At 50.3% G+C, this 21994-nt stretch overlaps 1 protein-coding gene across 1 annotated transcript in view; it reads right to left on the bottom strand.

The window, feature by feature from the left end:
* Positions 1-208: 208 nt before the first annotated feature.
* The window catches only part of Ncs1 (neuronal calcium sensor 1), a 52499-nt gene continuing 30713 nt past the window's right edge, over positions 209-21994 (bottom strand). The window contains exons 3-8 of the mRNA XM_051185126.1: positions 15443-15581; positions 13645-13723; positions 12027-12115; positions 11535-11612; positions 8498-8614; positions 209-3286 (exon numbers count right to left, since the gene is read on the bottom strand). Coding sequence (XP_051041083.1) covers positions 8516-8614; positions 11535-11612; positions 12027-12115; positions 13645-13723; positions 15443-15581 — 484 coding nt within the window. The 3' untranslated portion in view covers positions 209-3286; positions 8498-8515. The remainder of the gene's footprint in view (positions 3287-8497; positions 8615-11534; positions 11613-12026; positions 12116-13644; positions 13724-15442; positions 15582-21994) is intronic.

The following is a 21994-nucleotide window of genomic DNA, read 5'->3' as shown; positions in this document are numbered from 1 at the left end:
ATAGCCCTCATGGCACCCCTGCAAGGTGGCTGACCTCCTTCTGAGGCAGAGAAGCAGATCCAATGAGCAATGTGACTCCCCCAAAGTCCCAGAGGAATTTGGAGACTGAGTCTGTCCAGGGATGATGTGGCGGAGGGTGCTGGGTGCCCCCACCCTGGGAAGCAGACAAACCTGAACCTAGTGCCAAGACAGAAGATGGAACCAACTGTTTATTCAACAAAAGCCTTTTATTCATTCAAAAATTAACCATTGGGTTTATTCTGCAGATATTTTTAAAAAAATTAAAGTTGGGAGGGAAAAGCTTCCCACTGTGCCCTTATGCCAATTACCTTGCCAGTCTCAGATGACCTAGTGGAGGGGCAGGTAGGAGACATGCTGCCAAATATGTGTGGCTGGGGGTCCAGGGTCTCTTGAACCACAGCCTCCTTGGCCTTCCCACCTCTAGCCACTTGCTGGACCACTGCAGCCCCCAGGTGACGCACTACAACTCATCACCACCAGGGGGAGCCCCTGTAATCCTTGAATCATGTAAATTCGGAAATACACTGGGGGGAATCACAGTGGCTTTCTGCTTGGGGGGGGGCTTCCTCTGGAGAGATGCCAAGGATCCCCAGGCACTCTACCATCCCCTATAAGAGACAATGTCCCCGAAGGCCCAAATGCATCTTCATAGGAAATCAACTGTCAAACTGCAGAGCAATTAAAGGAAGAGATGCCAATGCCGCATACATTTGCCTTGTTATTTTAAACCTGGCTAGATATCACAAAGTCGTGACGCTCTATAAGTCACCGTCAACACAAAGTGGTGAGCAAATGTTTGGAAGAAGAGGGCACAGCATCACTGGCCCCAGGAGGGAGGGTCTGCAGAGGGACCAGGGACCTGGCTTCACAGGCTGGACCACACCCCTAAAGAAAGCAGCATCAGATGGGGTGGGACTCAGTGGAAATGAACTTGGGGAGAGGCCCTCAGGCTGCTCAGAAGAGGCCCAGCCTCAGATTCTGGGCATGCTGTGTGCCACAGCTAACGGCTGGTGAAAGAGAAGGACAGAAGGCAGTCAGCACTCATCCTTGGATGGAAACAGAGCTGTTTCAGTGTCCCAGGCATGGGCCCAAGGACATAAACTGAAGACCAAAGCCACACTTGAGGCTGCAAACCAAAAAGCCAAGATGCTGAGAGGAAACTTGGCCCCACAGACTTGGTGAACATCCATGCTTAACTAGTGACAGTTCTCAGCTAGGAATCCACTGAACCTTGATGCCACCAAATACGCGACCGACAGAGAGGAGAGGACAACTGAGGATCCAGAGATCAGAGAGAGTCCACTCCCATCCTCTCAACCTAAGTCACCACACCTACTCCCTGTCCTAGAGGCCCCATCAGTGGCCACGCAGGAAGCTGACCTAAAGAAGCCTCAAGGAAAATTGCCTGCAGCCGGAGCCCTGTGAGACCTGGTGGGCTGGCGGGGGCACATGAAAAGGGTGGCTTTATGGACTGGCTACGCATTCTTACCCACAGCAATGCAGAGGCAGGACAAAACCACCTCTTGATGGAGAACATCCATCCTTCAGCTGGTAGCTACTCACCCATGGGTCACTTGCAAGGAAGTCTGGCCTCTCAGAAGTACGGTGGACATTATGGGAGGATTGGAGCAGAACAAAATCCAGGGGCCATTTCCCCCCTCTCAATGGTGGCCAGAGAGACTACATAAAGCTAGAAGCAAGAGCTATGGGCCCAGGCCTGCCTCTCTGCAGCTGGGAGGCCTTGTCTCACCCGAGAAATCTGCCCAGGGTGAGGATGAGCCCCAGAGGAGCTCAAGAGCCTAGAGAATGCTAAAGAGGGGCTAGAATGTGTGCCATCAGACACTCAGGGCCTGGCAAACACAACCACAAAACAGTGTCACAGATGTATGAACCCAAGCTCCAGGCTGAGAATCGAATGTCAGCAAGACCAACTACCAGGCCCCTTAGCCCCGCTGACTGAGAAGGCAGACTCAGGCTCCTTGCTTCTGGTCCACAGCTTCCTGGTGTTCCTGGTGACAGAAATGGAGCTACCCCTGGCTCTGGACTCAGTCTTGGAGAAGCAGAGCCTCCCTCAGCAGCATGGCCTGGTCCTTTCCTTTCACCCCCTCCTTCCCAGACTCGGAGCGGAGAAGTCAAGCCATGGAGCCTGCTGCCAAAGGCAGCCGGGCAGGAAAGCCCAGGAGTTCACAGGCCACACACACCCCTAGCATCAACCAGTGCTTTGCAGAAAAGCCCACTTCACACTCTCCACACCGGGTGCCCTCTCCTAGTTCCCACTCCCAGGACAAGCTCCTCCATTTTCTCTCTGCTGTGAACATCAGAGCAAGAGTTGCAAAATTTAAAAAAAAAAAGTCCCATTTGTCCTTGAAAAAAAAAAAAGTGTTGTGGACTCCAAGGAGAGCAGAGGAGAGAGAGGGGTGGGAACTGCAGGGCAGAAGCTGGGAAACAGTACATTAGCCATTTAGGAATGCCCACCTTCCCCTCTCCAAAAATGGAGCACAGTATCTGAAAAAAAGAGGAAAAGATTTTTGGCTTCTTGGCCACTGCAGGCCACCATCCTCCTATATGAGGTGGGCAGGTGGGTGAGGGTGTGCACATGTAAACGGAGGCCCAGCATTCTGGGAGTTTCAGACACACAAGGTAGCAGCAATAGTTAACAACCAATAAATAAAAGGTATCGATTATATATGAGTATAAAAAAAAAACTCACTTTCCCCACAGAACACACAACACTGTTGTCACATCTAACCAACCTTGCCTGCCAGCGGCCTCGCTGCTAAAGGCTGGGCTGTGAGCCCTCACCAGGCAACCCTGGGCCCCGGCCACCGCTGTAGAGGGCCAGGCAGAGATTGAGTTCTCTGAGACCCAGAGGCCTTCTCCCGAGGGTCAGTATCTTCTAGAACAGAAGGTAGTTTGTTTGTTTTCTTTTACAATGTCCATTTGAAATAAAAACGAAAGCACACACGCAGGAGAAGCAGGAGGAATGGAAGGGCTGACCAAGGGTGACAGCCAAGTCCTTAGTCTGCGGAGGGCTGGAGCCTTTTCCATTTCGGTTCGTCGCTGTTTTGGACAAGCGGAGGTTGTTGACAATTGGAACCAGCGGCTTCAGGCAGCAGGTGGATGCAGGGCAAGGGGGGAGGAGAACCAGGTCCGGAGGCTCAAGGGTGGCCGGCTGTGTGTAGATGAGGAAGGCTGGGTGGGCACGGGGTGGTGTCAGGCTGCGGTGGCCTCATGGCACAGGAAGAGGCGAGTGGTTCCCACACATCTGCAAGACAGAGGGAGGCAGGCTATGTTAAAGCCACAGCAAGGGATGGTCCCTTGGGGCCTGGCTTCTAAACTTTAGGCTGCAAGTCCATTTGCGTTTGAATAACTAAATATGGTGGTAAGAAGAGACTCAGCCCCTCTTAGTCTCCACTTTGTGGAAGATCTCTGAATGCACCACAACCAAAAGTGATTCTAAATCAAGTGTCCCTAGTCTGAGGTGTTTCAGGTGGCACCCACACACGTGGGATCTTGAAACTTGACTGTAGCCTTGATCCAGAGCTCACAACCAGTGTCCTTCACAAGCTGTCACACCACACAACACCAAGGCTGCCTGAAACAGCTTCAGATTGAGACGCGTGTGTTATACATTGCAGTGTTTTTTGTTTTTGTTTACTGCATTCTGTTCTCACAGTAACATCATGGGTTAATTACTGAAAAGGAGTTTCAGTGTTTTTCACAGTTACTTCTCCAATACATCAGATTAGTATATATTTAAATTGTATCCTGTTAGAACATTTGGTTTTAATTTTTTTAAGATTTATTTATTTATCATGTATGCGGTGCTCTTTCTGCATGTATGTATGCCTGCAGGCCAGAAGAGGGCACCAGATCTCATTACAGATGGCTGTGAGCCACCACGTGGTCGCTGGGAATCGAACTCAGAACCTCGGGAAGAACAAGCAGTGCTCTTAACCTCTGAGCCATCTTTCCAACCAGATCATTTTTTTTTTTTTAAACGTTGTTTTAGTTACTGACCTGAATTTTTAGTTTGTTTATTTGATTTTGGGTTTTGAGACAGGGTTTCTCTGTGTAGCCCTGGATGTCCTGGAACTCACGCTGTAGACCAAGCTGGCCTTGAACTCACAAAGATTCCTCCTGTCTCTGCCTCCCAAGTGCTGGGAGTAAAGACACGCACCACCACTGCCACCACCTGACCTGAATTTTATTAAAAGGAACAAGTATTACATGAATTTTGGCCTGGGATTAGAACACAATTCTGGAAGGTATACAGACACACTTCTGCTGTTTTTTTGTGCTATGCATTTATGTGTGGCTGTGTTTAGGACAGCTCTGAAAACAGCCAAAGATGATCCAGATCCTGTGGTATCAAATCTTTAGCCACAATTTAAATCTTTATATAAAAACAAACATCTATACCCTTACCTGGTAGCAATGAAAACTGCTGTTTTAAAGTGGTTTATTAATCTCCATGGGTGTAAAATGGGCTGCAATGCACTGGTGAACATTACATGGTTTTATTACAGACTTAATTGTAAAACATTTTTTTAATGAATGATTGGGTGAAATAGTGTTTGTAAAGGTTAATAAATTTCTTGACAAAAAAAAATCTATTACATTCATATGCAAATTTACTTTTTTGTTTTTAATGATAAAATTATATGTGTAACAAAAACCACTTTTAAAGATTTATTTATAATGTATACAGCTCTTTATTGCATGTACACTTTCATGACAGAAAGGGCAACAGACTTTATTATAGATGGTTGTGAGCCACCATGTGGTTGCTGGGAATTGAACTCAGGACCACTGGAAGATCAGTCAGTGCGCCTAACCTCTGAGCCATCTCTCCAGCCCCCAACAAAAGCCACTTTTAAAATAAATTTCTTAATGACTTATTAGCAGGGAAGCTTTGATTTTATATTTAATTCAATTACTTATATACCAAGAATTGGGTCAAGGCTGGGCGGTGGAGGCTCACGCCTTTAATCCTAGCAGGTGGATCTCTTTGAGTTCCAGGACAGCTTGGTCTACAGAGTGAGTTCCACAACAGGCTCCAAAGCTACAGAGAAACTGTCTGGAAAAACAACAAACAAACAAACAGAGTTGTATCAAATTTTCTCAGTCAAAAGAGGAGTCATAAATGGAAAAAGAAGAGTGAGGGAACTAGAGGGCGCTAAAGGGCAAGCTGGAGTTCTGGACTAGAACTCCTGAAAAGTGCACATGACCTTTGACTCAGCCATGGATTCTTCATACTTATCTCTAAGGAATAAATAAGATGCTCTCCACAGTACAGTTCTGAACCATGAGGACGGACCTGAGAGTCCAACATCACACATCCCAAGGAAAAGATCAGAGTCAAAAGAGCATGGAGCACTGGAGGCCCTGTGCCTGGACAGTGGGGACTGAAACGGTGGGAACAGACAGCGCCTGGCCAGTAAGCCCCGCCCCGTTGGCGATGTACGGGTCAGTGTATTTTAAAATGGCCTTGATTTACGGCTCCATCGGGCGACTGACACAAGTTGATGAAACTCCGTGTTCCTGGGTCATGTTCACTCACTTTCTTTTTAGTTCCAGAATGGACTATTTCTTACCCTGTTTAAGCTGAGAGCTGTGTGTTTTGTGTCAACATCACAAAGATACACAGGGCTGAAGTTGTGACCCGGAATGGAAAGCCTGGGTTGTACAGTAAGACCACATCTCAACAAACCAACAGTTCAGAATGAAGCTGTGACACAAGCTATGACATGGATAGGTCTGGGAGGCTTGCTAAGGGACAAAAGCCAGGCTCAAAAGGCCACTTCACAATAGGCAGGTCCAAAGAGACAGAGCAGCCTGGCTGGCAGGGCTGGGAGACACTGCATGTGGAGCCTGACTTTAGAGAATGCCAATTTGTTAGAACCAGGAGGAGGTGGCAGTTGCATAACACTATGAATATACTAAATAGCACCACTCTGTCTGTGTGTGTGTGTGTGTGTGTGTGTGTGTGTGTGACAAGAGGATGATAGGCCTATACACCAGGCCTGGCTGAACTGTCCACTTTAAAATGATGGCTTTTGTACTGAGTTCCCCTCATAGACCCTCTTTTTAAAAGCACATGGGGTCCTGTCTTCGACCCCACAGAACCTTCCCTGGAACCAGGCAGCCTCCCAACCATGTCAATGTGGGAATATGGGGTCCTGGAGGCCTCCTGATTGGACAGTTGGGGAAACCTCCCACTCCAGCTGGCTCCTGATCTATGAGGACCAGAAACCCTTATCTAGGCCAATTCAGTTTTCTCTTAGAATGAAAACCAGTAGAAAGGAGGTATTCAATGGTGTCCCAAGAAGGAAGTCTCCACAGGGAGTGTACTGGCTAGTTTTATGTCAACTTGGCACAGGCTAGAGTCATCAGAGAGGGAAAAGGAGCCTCAGTTGAGAAAAAGTCTCCATAAGATCAGGCTGTAGGCAAGCCTGTAGGGCATTTTTGTAATTAGAGGTTGATTTTTGTGATTAGTGATTAATGGGGCCATAGTGAGCAGTGCCAAACCTGGGCAGGTGGTCATGGGTTCTATATGGAAGCAGGCTGAGCAAACCATGAGGAGAAAGCCAGTGAGCAGTATCCTCCATGGCCTCTGCACCAACTCCTGCCTCCAGGTTCCTGCCCTGTTTGAGTTCCTTCAGTGATGAACAGTGATATGGATTTGTAAGCCAATAAACCCTTTCCTCACCAAGTTGGTTATGAAATGTCTAGGACAGCCAGGACACAGGAATAAAGGGAGGAAGTGGATGGGCAGTGCCATTGTGGGGTCTTGGCTGCCCTTCCTGTCTGCCTCTGTGGTCAGCAAACCTTTCTGATTTGCACTCTTATTCTTGTCACAGATCAAGCCCTGTCCATCTTTTATTGACACAATGTTTGTTGTTGATTTGGAGCATGACCTTATACTGTTGCCCAGGCTGGCCTGAAACTCTCTGTGTATTTCACGCTGGCTGAAACTGGAACTCACGGCTAATCCTTGTCCCTCAGTCTCCTAAATGCTGAGATTGAAATATGTGACTACACACTTACCAGGAAGTTCTGACTGAAATGTAACTCCTGAAAAGTGATGGACACAGCATTGCATGTGCTGCTAAAAATCTGTAAATCTAAAACTCATCAATACATTTAGATCCAGAAGTTCATAATGATGGATATTCAAAAGTCATCAGTTACCTTTAAAGGATGTCATGAAAACAATTAACTCAGGGCTTCAGAGATGGCCTTTTTGCTAAAGAAGCTGTTAGGATCTGGGTTTGATCCCCAGCACCCAGGTAAAAGAGCTGAGCCTGGCAGCATGTTCTAAGTTTGGCACTGAGGAACTGGAGACAAGTAGATGCCAGGGGTTTGCTGGCCAGCCAGTTTAGCTAATAGATGAGCTCCAGGTTCAGTGGGAATGTGGGTCTCAATAGAGAGAGACACCCAATGGCAACCTATGGTTTCTACACAGAAACTTGCAAGATGCACAAACCAACTCATTTTTGGAAAGTGATAAAGAAAAAAGAAACAAGCACCTGGCTTTGCTTTGCTGTTATAATCTAGTCACCAAGTTCAGCAAATCATAGTCAGAGTCAACTTCTCAGCAGCGTGGAACTCATCCACTTGGGCAGAGCAGGGCAGGAGGCAGAAGCACGTAACAGACTGTCCAGACTTCCATGTGAGTACCATGGCATGAGCAAGCACACGATAGATAGATGGATGGATGGATGGATGGATGGATGGATGGATGGATAGATAGATAGATAGATAGATAGATAGATAGATAGATAGATGTGACTTTCAAAAAATGAATGATTCTGGCCACTGTGGTTATGTCTAGGTCAGATAGGAAAGTTTTAGAAGTAAACTTTTAATTTATCACATTTATTTTTAGTGACATTTTCTTTGTAAACATTAATTCTACTGCCTTGTCAATACAAAAGTATTTCTGTGCAAAGTAGTATTAATAGATGGCTCAGTGGCTCAGACCACTGCCTGCTCTTCCAGAGGACCCAAGTTCAATTCCCAGTCATCCAGTGGCTCACAGAGGCCCCAAGCTCCAGCTCCAGTAGATCCGATGTCCTCTTCTGACCTCTGCAGGCGTGCACGTACACACACACACACACACACACACACACCTTTAAGTAATATTAATGGAAGCTTCAAAATAGAGCTCAGAATGAGCTGGAGAGAGAGGCGAAGCATCCTGCATTCCTAGCCTCCTCATCCTGACCGACTATGGTGTCTTCAACCCAGGAAAACTTTTTCAAGCTAACCAGAGACTAGATTTAGGCTGATAAAAAAAAAAAAAAAAAAAAAAAAAAAAAAAAACAATAAATAAAACACCACAGGGCCATGGCTGACGTGAAGACCCTGCCCCCCAGCCCCAAGCACTCTGGAAATACAAAGAATTAGCTGTTCATTCTGGCTGTTCTGTGGGTGGGTTTTTTACCCCACCTCTGCCTCAGAACCAACTCACCCCAGCTCTAGGCCTGGACTATACCAGCCCATCATAGAGGGACAGCGCCTGCACAATGGAGGGATCGGCCTTGGAGCCTTCCTGGAACTCCTGAAGCGTCAGCTTTCCATCGGCATTCTGCAAAAAGAAAGGTAGTTGAAGATGGCAGTCTGCCTTCAGGGGTCTACACCCACCCACGGCTGGGTCAGTAGAACTTCCTGAGTCTAATGGCATCCTCAGAGGAGGTAAAAAGGCAGCAGCAGACAGACCTGGCACGCCTGACCCACCTCTCACAGCCTGTGGGTCACCATCTGGGGACCAAACAAAGGCACAATGACAGGTCTGGGGAATGGACACCACATGCATCAACTTAAAGACACATGCAGCTCTGGGCTTATATCAGCCAAAGCCACTGTACTGCTCATATCCCACTTTGTATTCTTATTACCATTAATTCTCTAAAATGAGCTGGGCCCAGTGCTGCACGCCTATAATCTCAGCTACTTGGGAGGCTGAGGCAGGGGGCTCACGACTTCAAATCCTGGGAGTTCAAGGCCAGGTTGGTCAACTTACAGACCCTAAGACATACAGAAAGACCTGGAGGATGGCTCAGTGGCAGAGCCCTTGTGGTGATCCTATCTCAACTCCTAGGGTCTTTTGTTAGTTTGTTTGGTTGGTTTGTTGGTTGGTTTTGTTTTACTATCTTATCCTGAGTGACATTTTTTTCCAGTTAAGATTTCTCTGTGTAGTGTTGGCTGTTGGAACTCACTCTGTAAACCAGGCTGACCTCAGACTCACAGAGATCTACCTACTTATGCCTCCCAAGTGCTGGGATTAAAGGCTCATGCTACCACCCAGCTAAATTCCAGCACTAGAGGTAGAGATTTGCCATACAAGCATGAGGTCCTGAGTTTGATTCCCAGCACCCATGTCAAAATACCAGGCATGGTGGCTGGCATAGAATTGTAACCTCAAGGGAGGTAGAGACAGGACGAGCCCTGTGGCTTACTGATCTATCAGCCTAGCTGAATCAGTGATTCCTAAGTCCCAGTGAGACATCCTGGTGGGCCAGCTTCTGGGACCTGCACCTATACATGTGCGTAAGTGTGCAAACACGCACACATGCATACCAGTTGCATAAAAGGTGGTCAATCCTAAGGGTTAGTGCTCCATGTGTTTTCCTGGGGCCTCTTTTGAAAGGGCATTTAAGTCACCCCTGGAGTAGGCCACATCAAGTCCCAGGAGTCCTAAGAAGGAGCCTAATTAGAGTTCGGGCCGCAGGTACCACTCACTGCACTTTCAGCAGCAGGGAAGACAACACCAGGAATCACCACCCTAGCAAGGCTGGTCTTGTGATGGCTGAGAGTCTACAGCTGTGATGCTCAGTGCCTCCCACGCCCTCAAATCTTCAGAGCCTCCCTCAAAGGAGAAGTGCACCTGTCCCCTGTGGTCTGGCAAGGGAACTGGCCTAGGGTTGCCATCCCAGGAACACCACAATCACACCCCTGTAAATCCAAGATCTGTGGTGTTTCCAAAGCCAGAAGATGTGTGACTACATCAAAACTCAGTTTGGGGTCCACTGTAAGAGAGCTGCTGCTGCTTCTGCACTCCATCTAAAAATTGTCTGGGGACAGCAGGAGCCCAGATGCACCCCTCCCATGTTCTAATCTCCCTTCCTAATCAAGAGCTCAGAGTTCTCAGGGCAAGCCCAGTACCATCAGCAGGCGGCAGGCAGCCTGGGGTCTTGTATTCTCATGGAGACTAAACAGACTGTTTCTTCATCCCACAATTTCAAATTTCCACATAAATCAAAGTTCTTAGTTTGGGGAAAAATGTTTCTGGTTGGGGTATGGCAAGTAGAGTACAGGCTTTGTATTTGTATAAGGTCCTGGTTCAACCCACAACACCACCAGAAAATCAGAGGAAAAGCATCAGAGAGTCAAAGGAGCCATAGAGTTCTGCAGAAAAAAGACAGAGGGTCTGGGGAGAGGCATGAGCACAGTGCTAACTGTGCAAGCTTGAAGACCCAAGTTTGATCCCCAGAATCCACATAAAAGCCAATAAGGTGGTATATGCTCCTAATCCCAATCCCGGGGCCAAGGCTGAGGCAGAAAAATCCCTGGAGCTCACTGGCCAGCCAGCCAGCCAGCACACACACACACACACACACACACACACACACACACACACACACACACACACACACACAAGCACGCATGTGCATACGACAGAGACACATAGACACAAGAGAAAGCGGTTTCTCCCCGGACCCCTGGGGTCTGTGGCTAAAATGCAGCAAGTCTGTGAACACAGAGCGGGTCAGTCTTCTCACTCCCAGAGCCTAGGGTAACCATCAGAACCAGTGCACCCCAAGACCTTGTCACACAGCGCTGCCCATATCAAAGCTTTGACTTGGGCAGATGGGCGTGACCACTGTGTCTGTGCAGTCCTGGGGATGGGACCCAGGGCCTTGCACATGGTAGGCAAGCCCTCTGCCACTGAGCCACACCCCAAAGCTGCATCACAGATCCCCTTTAAACCACGCCTCAGAAGCCACAACCCAAAATAATCGGTTCCCTTTTCACTGTAAGAATAATAAGTAATATTTTGCTGGCTGTTGGTGGTGCACACCTTTAATCCCAGCACTCAGGAGGCAGAGGCAAGTGGATCTCTGTGAGTTCGAGGCCAGCCTGGTCTACAGAGCTAGTTCCAGGACAGGTTCCAAAGCAATACAGAGAAACCCTGTCTCAAAAAAAAAAAAAAAAAAAAAAAAAAAAGGAAGGAAGAGAGAGAGAAAGGAAAAGGAAAGAAAAAATAATATTTTTACACACTTGGGGTGGTTACTGTGAGAAGTCCAGCTTCTGCAGAGTATCAAAGGAGTCCAGGACGGAATAACAAAGGCCAAGAGCCCTGGTTAAGTATAAGGAACCTCCCTGGGAAACTCACTAAAAAGTCTGATTGGCTGCCAGCCGTAAGCCAGGTTGACTGGCCTGAGCCAATCCCCCAAGGATCAGTGGCAAAGCCTGGGCAGGCCCACGGTCCCTGTGCCCCACCTCACCTTGTCCATCATGGCAAAGATCCGGTCCACCCTCTTCTCTGGCGTGTTTTCTTCTTCTGGGAGCTCCACGGTGTTCCCCTGCCGAAGTCGGTCAACATGAGGCTGGGCCAGTGTGGCAGCTTAGCCTTGTGGCTAAGCCAAGCCCTTGCCAGGCACCAGGGCACTGGGCCAGCACTTTTGCCTTTGAGCTCACAACTAAACTCTTGCCTTGACACCCTGGACTGGCGCCTGTGAGGAGCACCTCTCTCTATTCCACTGCCACCTTTCTAGCCCTGCCACCTTTCAAATGACACCACTCCCCACTGACCCTCAGGTAGGGATGGATGTCCATGCTATTCACCCAGCAGTACTTGATTGCCTGTACTGTCTAGAAACAGGAAAGTGACTCTGGGTTTCCCCCTGGGCCCTGTAGATCACAAGTGGCCTCCCTGCCACCCCTACCCTCCTGGACTCATCCTCTGATGGCCTCCCTGCCACCCTCCTGAGACTCACCACCATCTGGTAAATGGCATCCACTATGTCCAGCATCTCATTTCTGGTGATGTAGCCATCGTTATCCAAGTCATAGAGCTTGAAGGCCCCTGTGATCAACCATCCAGAAAGAGGTCACTCTGGCCCGGGGCAGTAGCAGCTTCTCCCCTCTCCCTCCCTGTGACCCAGTACAAAGCCTGAGACGAGACAGTCCTGCCAGACTTCAGGTCAATGTATACTTATATGTAAGAGGGTACATTCACACACCAGTGTAGCCACAGTAATAAAATAAATACAGATTCAGGAGTTACATGCAGTGGCTCATGTCTCTAATCTGAGTTTTCGGGAGGTAGAGGCAAGAGATCATGAGTTCAAGAACACCCTGGGCCACATAGTGAATTCTACACAGGCTTGGGAGCTTGTAAAAACAAGGCTTGGAGCTGTAGCTCAATGGCTGAGCATCTGCCTAGCATGGGCGAAGTCCTGGGTTCAGTCTCCAGTACAGCAAAAACAATAAAAAAATAATTTTTAAAGTATGCAGGTATTGGCCTACAGGGACTGGCGTGGCCCTGTGTGAGGAAGTGCTGCCCCCAGAGGGCGGCAATGGGAGCAGAGGGCAGGGGGCAGGAGACAGCCAGGTCCTTGTACTGGGTCATGAGACCCTCCACAAACCCCTGACTCTGTGACTGCCTCCCCTGTGCCTGACCGCTCACCGTCAGGCTGCCCCTCCCACCGTGGGCAAAAGGAGGAAATTAAACAGTGCATGGGGTGTGCACGACGAAAATCCTCTTCTGTTTCCAAACACAGAAGCCACTATGGAAACAAAAGCACCCACCAACCAGGGCATTCTGACCAACTGGCCCTCCTCTCCTAGAAAATCCCCAGGCTACCACCGTGTGTCAGCCAGTGGCCACCCAAGGCGTGCATGCCATTGCCTCCGTGGCCTCCCAGTCTTCCTGCTGCAGCCTCTCTCATGAGGCTCTGGCCCGGAGCCCCCTTCTGTCAAACAATCCCCTCTAGGCTCATCAGCTCTCCTGCTTCCTGCCTCCCATACAGCATTAGGGAGTTTAGGAGCCGTGTCACTGTGATAGACTGGCAGCCACTACAGCAAGGACACGTCCATTTTAGCCCTGGGTAGACCCTGAATTCCCATCTGGTATCACAGGTGGCGCCTTCAACTAATGTTTGTGAAATGAGTAAGTAAATGAGAGACCATCAGTATGTCTGAAGACCTGAGTGTAGCAGGGTTCTGGACTCTGTGACACCACCCACAGGGGCCACTGTCCCAGTGCTGTATCTGCCTTAATGTCACTCTTGTTCCCACCCCCATCCCACGCCCTGCAGCCTGACCCACCAACATAGCTGTGGACCCTGCCTCACAAAACCCAATCCCTCCCCCTGAGACCTTTATCTGTCCTGGAAGAGCAGTGTTCTTGCTCTGGCCCTGCACAGATGGCCTGGCCTGCTTGCTTGGCCACATTGGGTCCACCTGCCCAGAGCTCACTGCCCAGGCCTCTGGGAATGCCCTGACCTCCCAGAGCAGACGCCATCTGTGGTCACCACTGCAGGTGTCTGGCACCTCCTCCTGGCAAGGGCTGGAGTTACATCCTTCCAGCCTGGTGGGGGATAGGGAACTTACACCGCAGCTTCTCATCCAGGGTCCCCCTCGAGGTCACCGATAGTGCCTGAATGAACTCAGAGAACTCGATCCTGCCATCCTGAGGGAGACACAGGGGATGGTTTTGGTCAGCCCAGACCTCATAGGACGATGGTGGGCAGTAGCAAATGCAACACACCGGTAGCTGATGGACAGGACAAGAGGGAAGGGGTGAGGGAAGGGGAGGAGGCAGAGCTGGAATAGTGACAGAGAGATGCTGATGCTGATGCCTGCTGGGCTCAGTACACAGCACAGCAATAATGGGGTACCCGGCAAGGGGAAGGAGCTCAGGACAGAGCCCATTCTACAAGCAGCGTAGTTCTACCTATTAGTTTTACAATTGAGGAAACTGAGGTCCATCAAGAGAGGGTAGAACCTCCCTTCCCCGTACCAGCCAGGGGGACTCGCAGACTGGAGCACCTAGGGAGACAGCTAGGACCATAAAATAGAAGCCACCTGAATCACCAGTGCAGAGGTGAGTCATGGGGATTCCAGGAATACTACGAAGTCAGGAAAATGCTGTCTGGGGACAGTCTGTAAGCCTGGCTACCCCAAATCTGGACAGGCCAGCTGCTGGATTAGCAATGTCAGGAAACATTCATTGCCACATAGTAAGCATTGGAAACTTGTGCTCAGTGGTACTCAGTGAAAGAGTCAGACACAAAAGCCACGCTGTAAGCCTCAATTCCCTCATCTGTCAAATGGGGGCATTGAAAGTACAGCCATCATAACCCATGGCAGGAAGACAGATGTTCAATACCAGACTCAGCTACACAGAGAATCAAAGGTCAGCCGGGTGGCCTGGCTAGTTTTTTTGCTGTTGTTTTGTCTTTTCTCAATCTGATACAAGCTGCAGTCGCTGGAGATGAGGGAGCCTGAATTAAGAAAATACCCCAGGCTGGGAGGTGGTGGCACACTCCTTTAATCCCAGCACTTGGGAGGCAGAGGCAGGAGGCTCAATGAGTTCAAGGCTGGAATGGTCTACAGAGGAGTTCCAGGACAGCCAGGGCTGTTATACAGAGAAACCCTGTCTCAAAAAAATGACAGGAAGAAGGAGGAGAAGGAAAAGGGGGAGGCGAAGGAGGGAGAAGGATTGGCCTGTGAAGCATTTTCTTAATTAATGATTGACGTGGGTGGGCCAGGCTTGGGCAGGGGTCTGGAGTTGAAAGTTACACTCCCCATCACCTCTGCTTCAGCTCCTGCCTCCAGATTCCTGCCTGGCCTTAGGGATTATAACTGGAACCTGAAAGCTGAGACAAACCCTTCCTCCCCCAGGTAGCTTTCGGTCATGGTGTTTTATCACAACAACAGAAGCCTAAGACCCTGGGCTAAATAAGACACCTGTCTCAAAAAACAAACAAACAAAAAAAGGAATGTCAACCCCAAGGATGGCTGTCAGGCCTGTCAATCACACTGTGAATACCAGTTACAACCAGTCTCCATAAAAAACTTACATGTATGTATGTGTGTGTGCACACGCTATGCCTTCATACACTTATGCAGCTCTCTGTATGTTTGCATGTGCAAGCCTGTGTATTTGTGCACATGGAACACTGAGTGTGTCAGCCACATGCACGCATGCGTGGGTCTAGATCTATGCTGGTCCGTGTGTCAGTGTCACAACTCCATGTGCCATTGTGCACATGTGCACAAGAACAGTCTGTCCCGAGTGGGGAGCCATGCAGGGGAGAGGGTTGGGAGTGTTGCTGAGCCTCCTGCTGCAGGCTGCAGCTGCTGGAGGAGCTCAGGGCTGGGGCAGACACAGCAACCTGACGCTCACCTTGTTCTCATCGAAGACATTGAAAACAAACGTGGCGAACTTGGTGGGGTCTCCGAACGGGAAGAACTGTTTGTAGATCTTCTGGAAGCCAGCCGCGTCCAGCTGCCCGCTGGGGCAGTCCTTGATGAAGCCCTTATACCTGCGGACAGCAGAGCAGGTGGCAGAGAACCAGGAGCCTCTGCCAAAGACCCAGGAAAGCTATGAACCCCAGTTCCAAGACACAGGGCCCCATGACACCAGGAGCAGTGTCACGTGGTCTATTGGACATGAACCCGGATGTCACAGGCGTGGGCTCACACCTCTGCCTCTCACTGGCCGTGTGACCTTGGGCAAATCACTCCAGCCCTCTGAGCCTCACACGAATACAGGAAATTAGAGGTAACCCAAGAGTTTACCTGGACATGGCACACAGAGCATTTGGCCTCTCAATCTGACACTCCTCACACAGAAGCCAAATGAGTCACCAAATGACCTCCAGGAAGCCTTCCTCACTCCTGACACCACACAGATTGGCACCTTTACAACCTCTACCCCATCCCTGCCCTAAGGGAGTAGAGCAGACACCCATTGGGACAGCATGTGGGGCCCAGAAGGCCCTGTGTACTCCACCTAGACATGTCCACCTTTGTCCCTAAACCCAGCACAAGACCTCCCAATACCCCGACCACTGGCAGTGTGCTGGAGAGGCCAAGCCTCGATCTACTAGCTCAGCTGTTCACCCACTGTGCAACTCTAAGCAAATGTCTTCACCTCTCAGAATGCTCATGTACGAGAAACAATGGTTGACACACCAATCTTGCTAGACTTGGGTGACATGGTGCGTGTGCCCCTGGGGCCTGATATTTAAAACTCACCACCAGTATTCACGCTCCAATATCAGACTATGCCACAAACCATGTACAAAAGTCCCTAGTGTACCGTCAGCACACTGAAGCTCACTGCATGTGGCTTTAAGTTGGTGTCTGTGTGTGACTGAGGCCACCGCTGTTCCCCGGGCAGGGTGCGCTCTCTTCTAAGGACCATTCCTCCCTCACTGGACAGCCAGAGCTACCATTCTCAAAGTGGAGGATTCTGGGAGTCAAGAGCTAGAACCCTGTTGTGACACCGTGACTCCCCACCCATGGAGGCAGCCGCAGTCTCATGAGAGGTAGAGCAATGATCCCATTTTACAGATGAGGCCGGCTGGGCTGTCCAGTCACTCAAAATGCCTTGTCCTGTGTTGCTCTCTGCCTGCCAGTCTGTTTCCCCACATCAACCCAGAATTTCTTCAGATCCCTGGCAAGTTCCAAGGGTCTGCTTGGCCCTGGCAACCCTCGGTTCCTGTGACCCCTGAGCTGCGCACCAGAATGAAGGAAAGTGGGGCTGTGAGGGGCCGGACACTGGGTCTGAGCTTCCTCCCCTGAGGCCATCTCTAGCTTCCTCACCTGGGTCAGATGCAAAACTGGCTATCTCATGACACACACACACCCCCACCGGACCCAAAGCCAGACTCCGGAGTCGCTCACCTCCCCAGCTTCTAACTGCTGCCTGCTATCTGAAGGACCCTGACAATTATTCAAAAACAATGAAAATGCCAGCTATGGCAGTACATGCCTTTAATCCCAGGAGACAGAGTCAGGCAGACCTCTGTGAGTTCGAGGCCAGCCTGGTCTACAGATACAGTTCCAGGACAGCCAGGGCTACACAGTGAGACCCTGTCTCAAAATGAATAAAGAAGCAAAGAAAAGGGGGAAAAAAGTGAAACTGTCTTCTGAGCCCAGCCCAGATAGCACCGCAGGAGGCCCAGAGGAGCCAGCTCCAGGGTGGGGGAGGCGCCCCACACTGCACCAGCGGGAGTCATTGGCACTGACATCAGCTGCAGGGGCTGGTGGCAGAGTGCCAGTCTCTATTGAGTATCTAGTTAACCCCTGCAGTGACTGTGTCACTGAACCCCACCCCATCAATAGGAGGCTGGAGAAGCCACCCCATGAGGTGATGTTGGAAGCTTAGGAGGAGTGCCAGCCTGCACAGAGGCCCCCATCATGTACCTTCCACCACTCCTTGGTGCTCAGAACCCCCAAGTCCTGTAAGCTCTGCAACCTACTCACCATGACAGGATCCCGGATGTCAACCTGTCTAACCTGGCTAGGGTAAGAGTCCTGTTCCACCCTTACATGCCGAAGCCCCCATGATGGATAGTCTTCAAGGTACCTCTCCAACTCACTCAGCATTGGCTACAAATCCCAACTGGCCTGAGCTTGACAGCCTGTACATGGCCTGGTGTCTGACATACACCCATCAAGTGTGTGCCTGGAGAGCTGAATGAACACAGAAGACTCTGGGTGGGGTTGAGAGCAGGAGCCCAAGTGTCCAGGTCCCTTTTCTGAGCTCCATGGACCAGAATTCTCTAGACGTCCTAGCCAGAACCACAGAGCTCAGTGAACAAGGTTAGCAAGCTCTGTGTGTGTGTGTGTGTGTGTGTGTGTGTGTGTGTGTGTGTGTGTGTATGAGAGAGAGAGAGAGAAAGAGAGAGAGAGAGAGAGAGAGAGAGAGAGAGAGAGAGAGAGAAACTGGGGCCCAGAGAGGGAATGAAATCAGCCCAAGGTTCTGTCTGTTAGCAAAAGCGGAGCCCCTCCCTTCCAGCCTCCCCACCTCCCAGTCTCTTCTCTGGGAAGAGATCCAGGCTGCGCCACCCCCATGCCAGCGGCTGGGAAAGCGATTATACCCAAACATTATATAACCCACTATTTGCCCTCCTAAAGTGGAGGAGGGCGCCTGCCTCCACTAGATGGTGAGGGAGAGGTCCCAGGCTCTCTGGCCACTGGCTTGCTTCCAGTCTACCAGCAAGCTGTCACCTTGAAGGGCAGGGGTTGCCACCTGCTTTTGTGCACCACTGGCTGGCTAAAGAGGGGGCTCCATGTTGTGAACAGCCTTCCCCACAGTTCCTCAAGACCACACAGAACAAATGAGACCTGACCCTTCTCACGCCAGGCCAGGGCTAGCTGCCACCAGGCCAGACCTCCTCCCTCTCTTCTGCTGGGCCAATGCTGCTGCCAGTCACCAGAACATGTGAATCTGTGCTCCTAGCCCCTATCTAGAGGGTTATAGGATAGACCCCACCATGCCTCAGTTTCCCTAGCCCCACATATGGGGGTGTTCTGAACATTGATGTATAGATAACAGTACTCCTAGCTAGTAGCATCTCCAGCCTCCTCCTCCAAACACTGGGGAGCCACACAAGGCTGAGGACCAAGTGGCCTTTGGAGACCCTAAACTCAGGAAGATCTACAAATGTCTGGCTTGCCTGAGCCCCAGGAATATCAGCTGTCCCCTACAATGCACCTGTTTGGGGCCGAGCATTGGGCCTGAGCTCTTCGGGCATAATTTTGCCAAATTATCCAAACAAGTCCAGGAGACTAGACTGTGGTGCTCATTTTCTAGACAAAGAAACAGGCTAGTGGAAGTAGCTATTACCTGTGCTCTCCTCCACCAACCTGGCTGCCTCCTCTGGGAGAAGCCCCTACCTCAGCTCACCCAGCACACACAGAGTCCTGTTTCCCCCTGTTACCGGGTTGGATCTGGTGGCAGCTCTCGGTTATGACTTGGGATTGTCAGGTGTAACTTATGTAGCAGCACATGGCTCATGAGTAGTCCTGAATCTTCGGCGACCCCTGGCTCTTAGTGAATGTTGAATGGAGTCCATTGTCTAGCAACTTTGATGGTCAACTCTGGAGCCTAGACTCTACAAATGAGGTAGGGACAGGAAGAGGGCTGTGTCTCCTGAGTCTTGCTCATCTCTTCTGTGACCTGGGACTGTTAATGAGAACTGGAAACTCTGGGGGTCAGCACTCCCAGCTTGGCTCTATAAGAGTCCTCACCACCACAGGCTCAGATCAGGCTGGGAAGGAGGGCAGAGTGGCATACAGTCACAAGAGCTCGCTGAAAACTGGTACCTCAGGAAGGAAGTCTCATTGCCGAAAGGACAGGTTACCTGGGGGTCGACCACACAGGCCCCACTTCATACAAGTATTTCGCTCACAGAAGACAGGAGTGGGCAGTGGGGTTGGGGTTTGTGGCAATCATCACTATCACATTCATGACCTTGGGTCTCTAGGCTTGCTGTTTGGCAGATTGCATTGAACACACGAGAACTTAGGGATATCAACACAGCTTCAAGTCAGGTGTGGTGGCACCCTGTCACACCCAGCACTATAAAGGGGAAGGCAGGAGGATTAGATCAAGGCCATCCTTGTCTACATAGTGAGTTTGAAGCCAGCCTGGGCTACATGACCCCCCCCCACACACACACACACAACCACCCCACCCGGCTTGAATTTGAGCATGCTTGCACACACCTGCCTGCATCAAGTATGTGGAAGCCAGCATCAGACGTCTTCCTCAGCTGCTCTCTAGCTGATATATGACAGGGTCCCTTGCTAAACTTGGCACTCACCAACTGGCTAGCCAGCAAGCCCCCGGGGTCCTCTTGACCCCATTCCTCCCCTCCCCAGACACATACTGCAAGATGTATTTATTCTTGCTTTATGCATGTGAGTGTTTTGCTTACATGTGTGTATGTGTACCATGAATGTGCCTGGTGCTGAGAAAAACAGAGGAGAGAGCCTCATCCCCAGGAACCAGGGACACAGACAGTTGTATGTTATCATGTGAGTGCTGGGAACTGAACCCAGGGCCTCTGCAAAAGCAAGAAGTGCTCTTAACTGCTATGCCAGATCTCCAGCCTAAGCCCAGCATTGTGCATGGACATTGGGGACCTGAACTCAGGCCCTTACTCTGCTGAATGAGCACTCCCTGACTCTTATCATCACTATTTTTTTCCTTTGTTTTGTTTTTTTCAAGACAGGGTTTCTCTGTGTAACCCTGGCTGTCCTAGATCTCACTGGAACTCACAGAGATCTGCCTATCTCTTCCTCCAGAGTGCTGGGATTAAAGGGTATGCACCAGCACTGCCCAGCTTCACTATTTTTCTTAAAGAAGGGCTCTGACTTCTAAAGGAAACCTGTACTGGTCCTGGGTCTCTTGGTCCTTGTAAACAACAACCCTAAACAGGTGACTCTGTCTCACTGAGCCTGTTTCCCCATCTCTGAGGTGAGAAGTCCATCTAACATTTGCCTTGTAGGTCCCTGAGTGAGCTGGGGCAGATAGCACTGGAGGTAAGGACACTCAACAAGCAGCCAGAACCTCTCACACATGCTTGGCCACACCCACATGTGACACTGTGCTTAGGATGTGGCCAAACTGTATTTGGGGACCAGCTCTTTGTGATGGGGCTCAGTATGTGAAAAAATGCTCCCAGAGGTGACAAGTGCATTCTTAAGTTGGGAGGCAGGGAATCTATCACCTTACAGAGATCCTAATGCTGTGACTGCCACTTGTGAATCACTCCCAGTAGGGTGTATGTGTGCAGCAGAAAGAGAATGAATGCAAGGTGAATGAATGATATTTGCCATGACACAGATTCCAGTGTGGCCTCTCAGTCTCCCTCGGCAAGGCCCCACAACACACAGTCTCCCATCTCCCACATACCCTAGTCAGCAAGGATAGCTGGAGAAACTCGTCCTTGGGACCTTGCAGGGAAACTGTCCCTGTCCTCTCCATGCCTCCGTAATTAAGGCAACATCTGCTTCCCAAGGAGCGGAATCGAAGAGATCAGTAGCTAAATGGATGAACAGTGGAGCGGAACAGGCTGCCATCAGCTGCCACAGCTGGGAGGGTGCAGGGGGGGCCTCCCTGGGAAACTGCTCCTTCTTGTCAACTCTTCAAAGGGCCCCTCTGCCTGGGCCCACCCCTACCTCCCCATATCACCCTAGAGGAAGAGGGTCCCTCCCCCCTTTCCTTTCCTCAGGGCTTGCAGTTCCCTGGGTCCCTCACAGCAAAAACAAAAAACAATATATATAGCCCCTAAATGCTAGAGCATGAATGAGAAACAAGCTAGACCCAAACCACCTTCCCTACCACACACACAAACACACACTCACAAAGCTGTGTGATCCAGACAAACATCTCCACCTCTCTGAACCTATCTCTTCATTATAAGATAAGGCTACTCCTAGGACTCAGGACTCTCTGAAGGGTGCTAAGTGTTGGCACAGCACCTGCCCACAAAAGACCTGGGAACAAGAGCGGACCTGGCTCCTTACCACAGCCATGTGGGATGATTCAGCTGGGCCTGCGGAGGCACTTGAAGATACCCTTCCTGTTTCTACCCACTACATTGTTAGTGTGCTGCCAGGATGTTTAGTAATTATAAAATAATCGAACACATTCTAGGGCACTGCAAGCTTTGGTTCCCAAGGTATTCCTCAGACAGCCCCTACCGTGCCTCTGACCTCCACAAGGCTGATGCCAGCTCTGTGGACAGTCGGACCTAAGAGAGAGCCTGGGACACAGGCAGGCTGCAGACTGAAGGTGGCCCCACCCCTTGAGTCTTGGACCTTTTTCCTGTGCAAAAGAACAGGTTTACCTGGGGCTGGGGGCTGGGTTCCTTGATGGCTGGCCCAGGCATCCCCCTTCCCCCAGAAATCCAGGTCTTGAGTTCTAGTCCTGATTCCT

This window comes from Phodopus roborovskii, unplaced genomic scaffold (assembly GCF_943737965.1).
Source record: "Phodopus roborovskii unplaced genomic scaffold, PHOROB, whole genome shotgun sequence".
Lineage (NCBI taxonomy): Eukaryota > Metazoa > Chordata > Mammalia > Rodentia > Cricetidae > Phodopus > Phodopus roborovskii.
The sequence above is the reverse complement of the archived record's forward strand: the minus strand, read 5'-3'. Positions and strand labels throughout refer to the sequence as shown.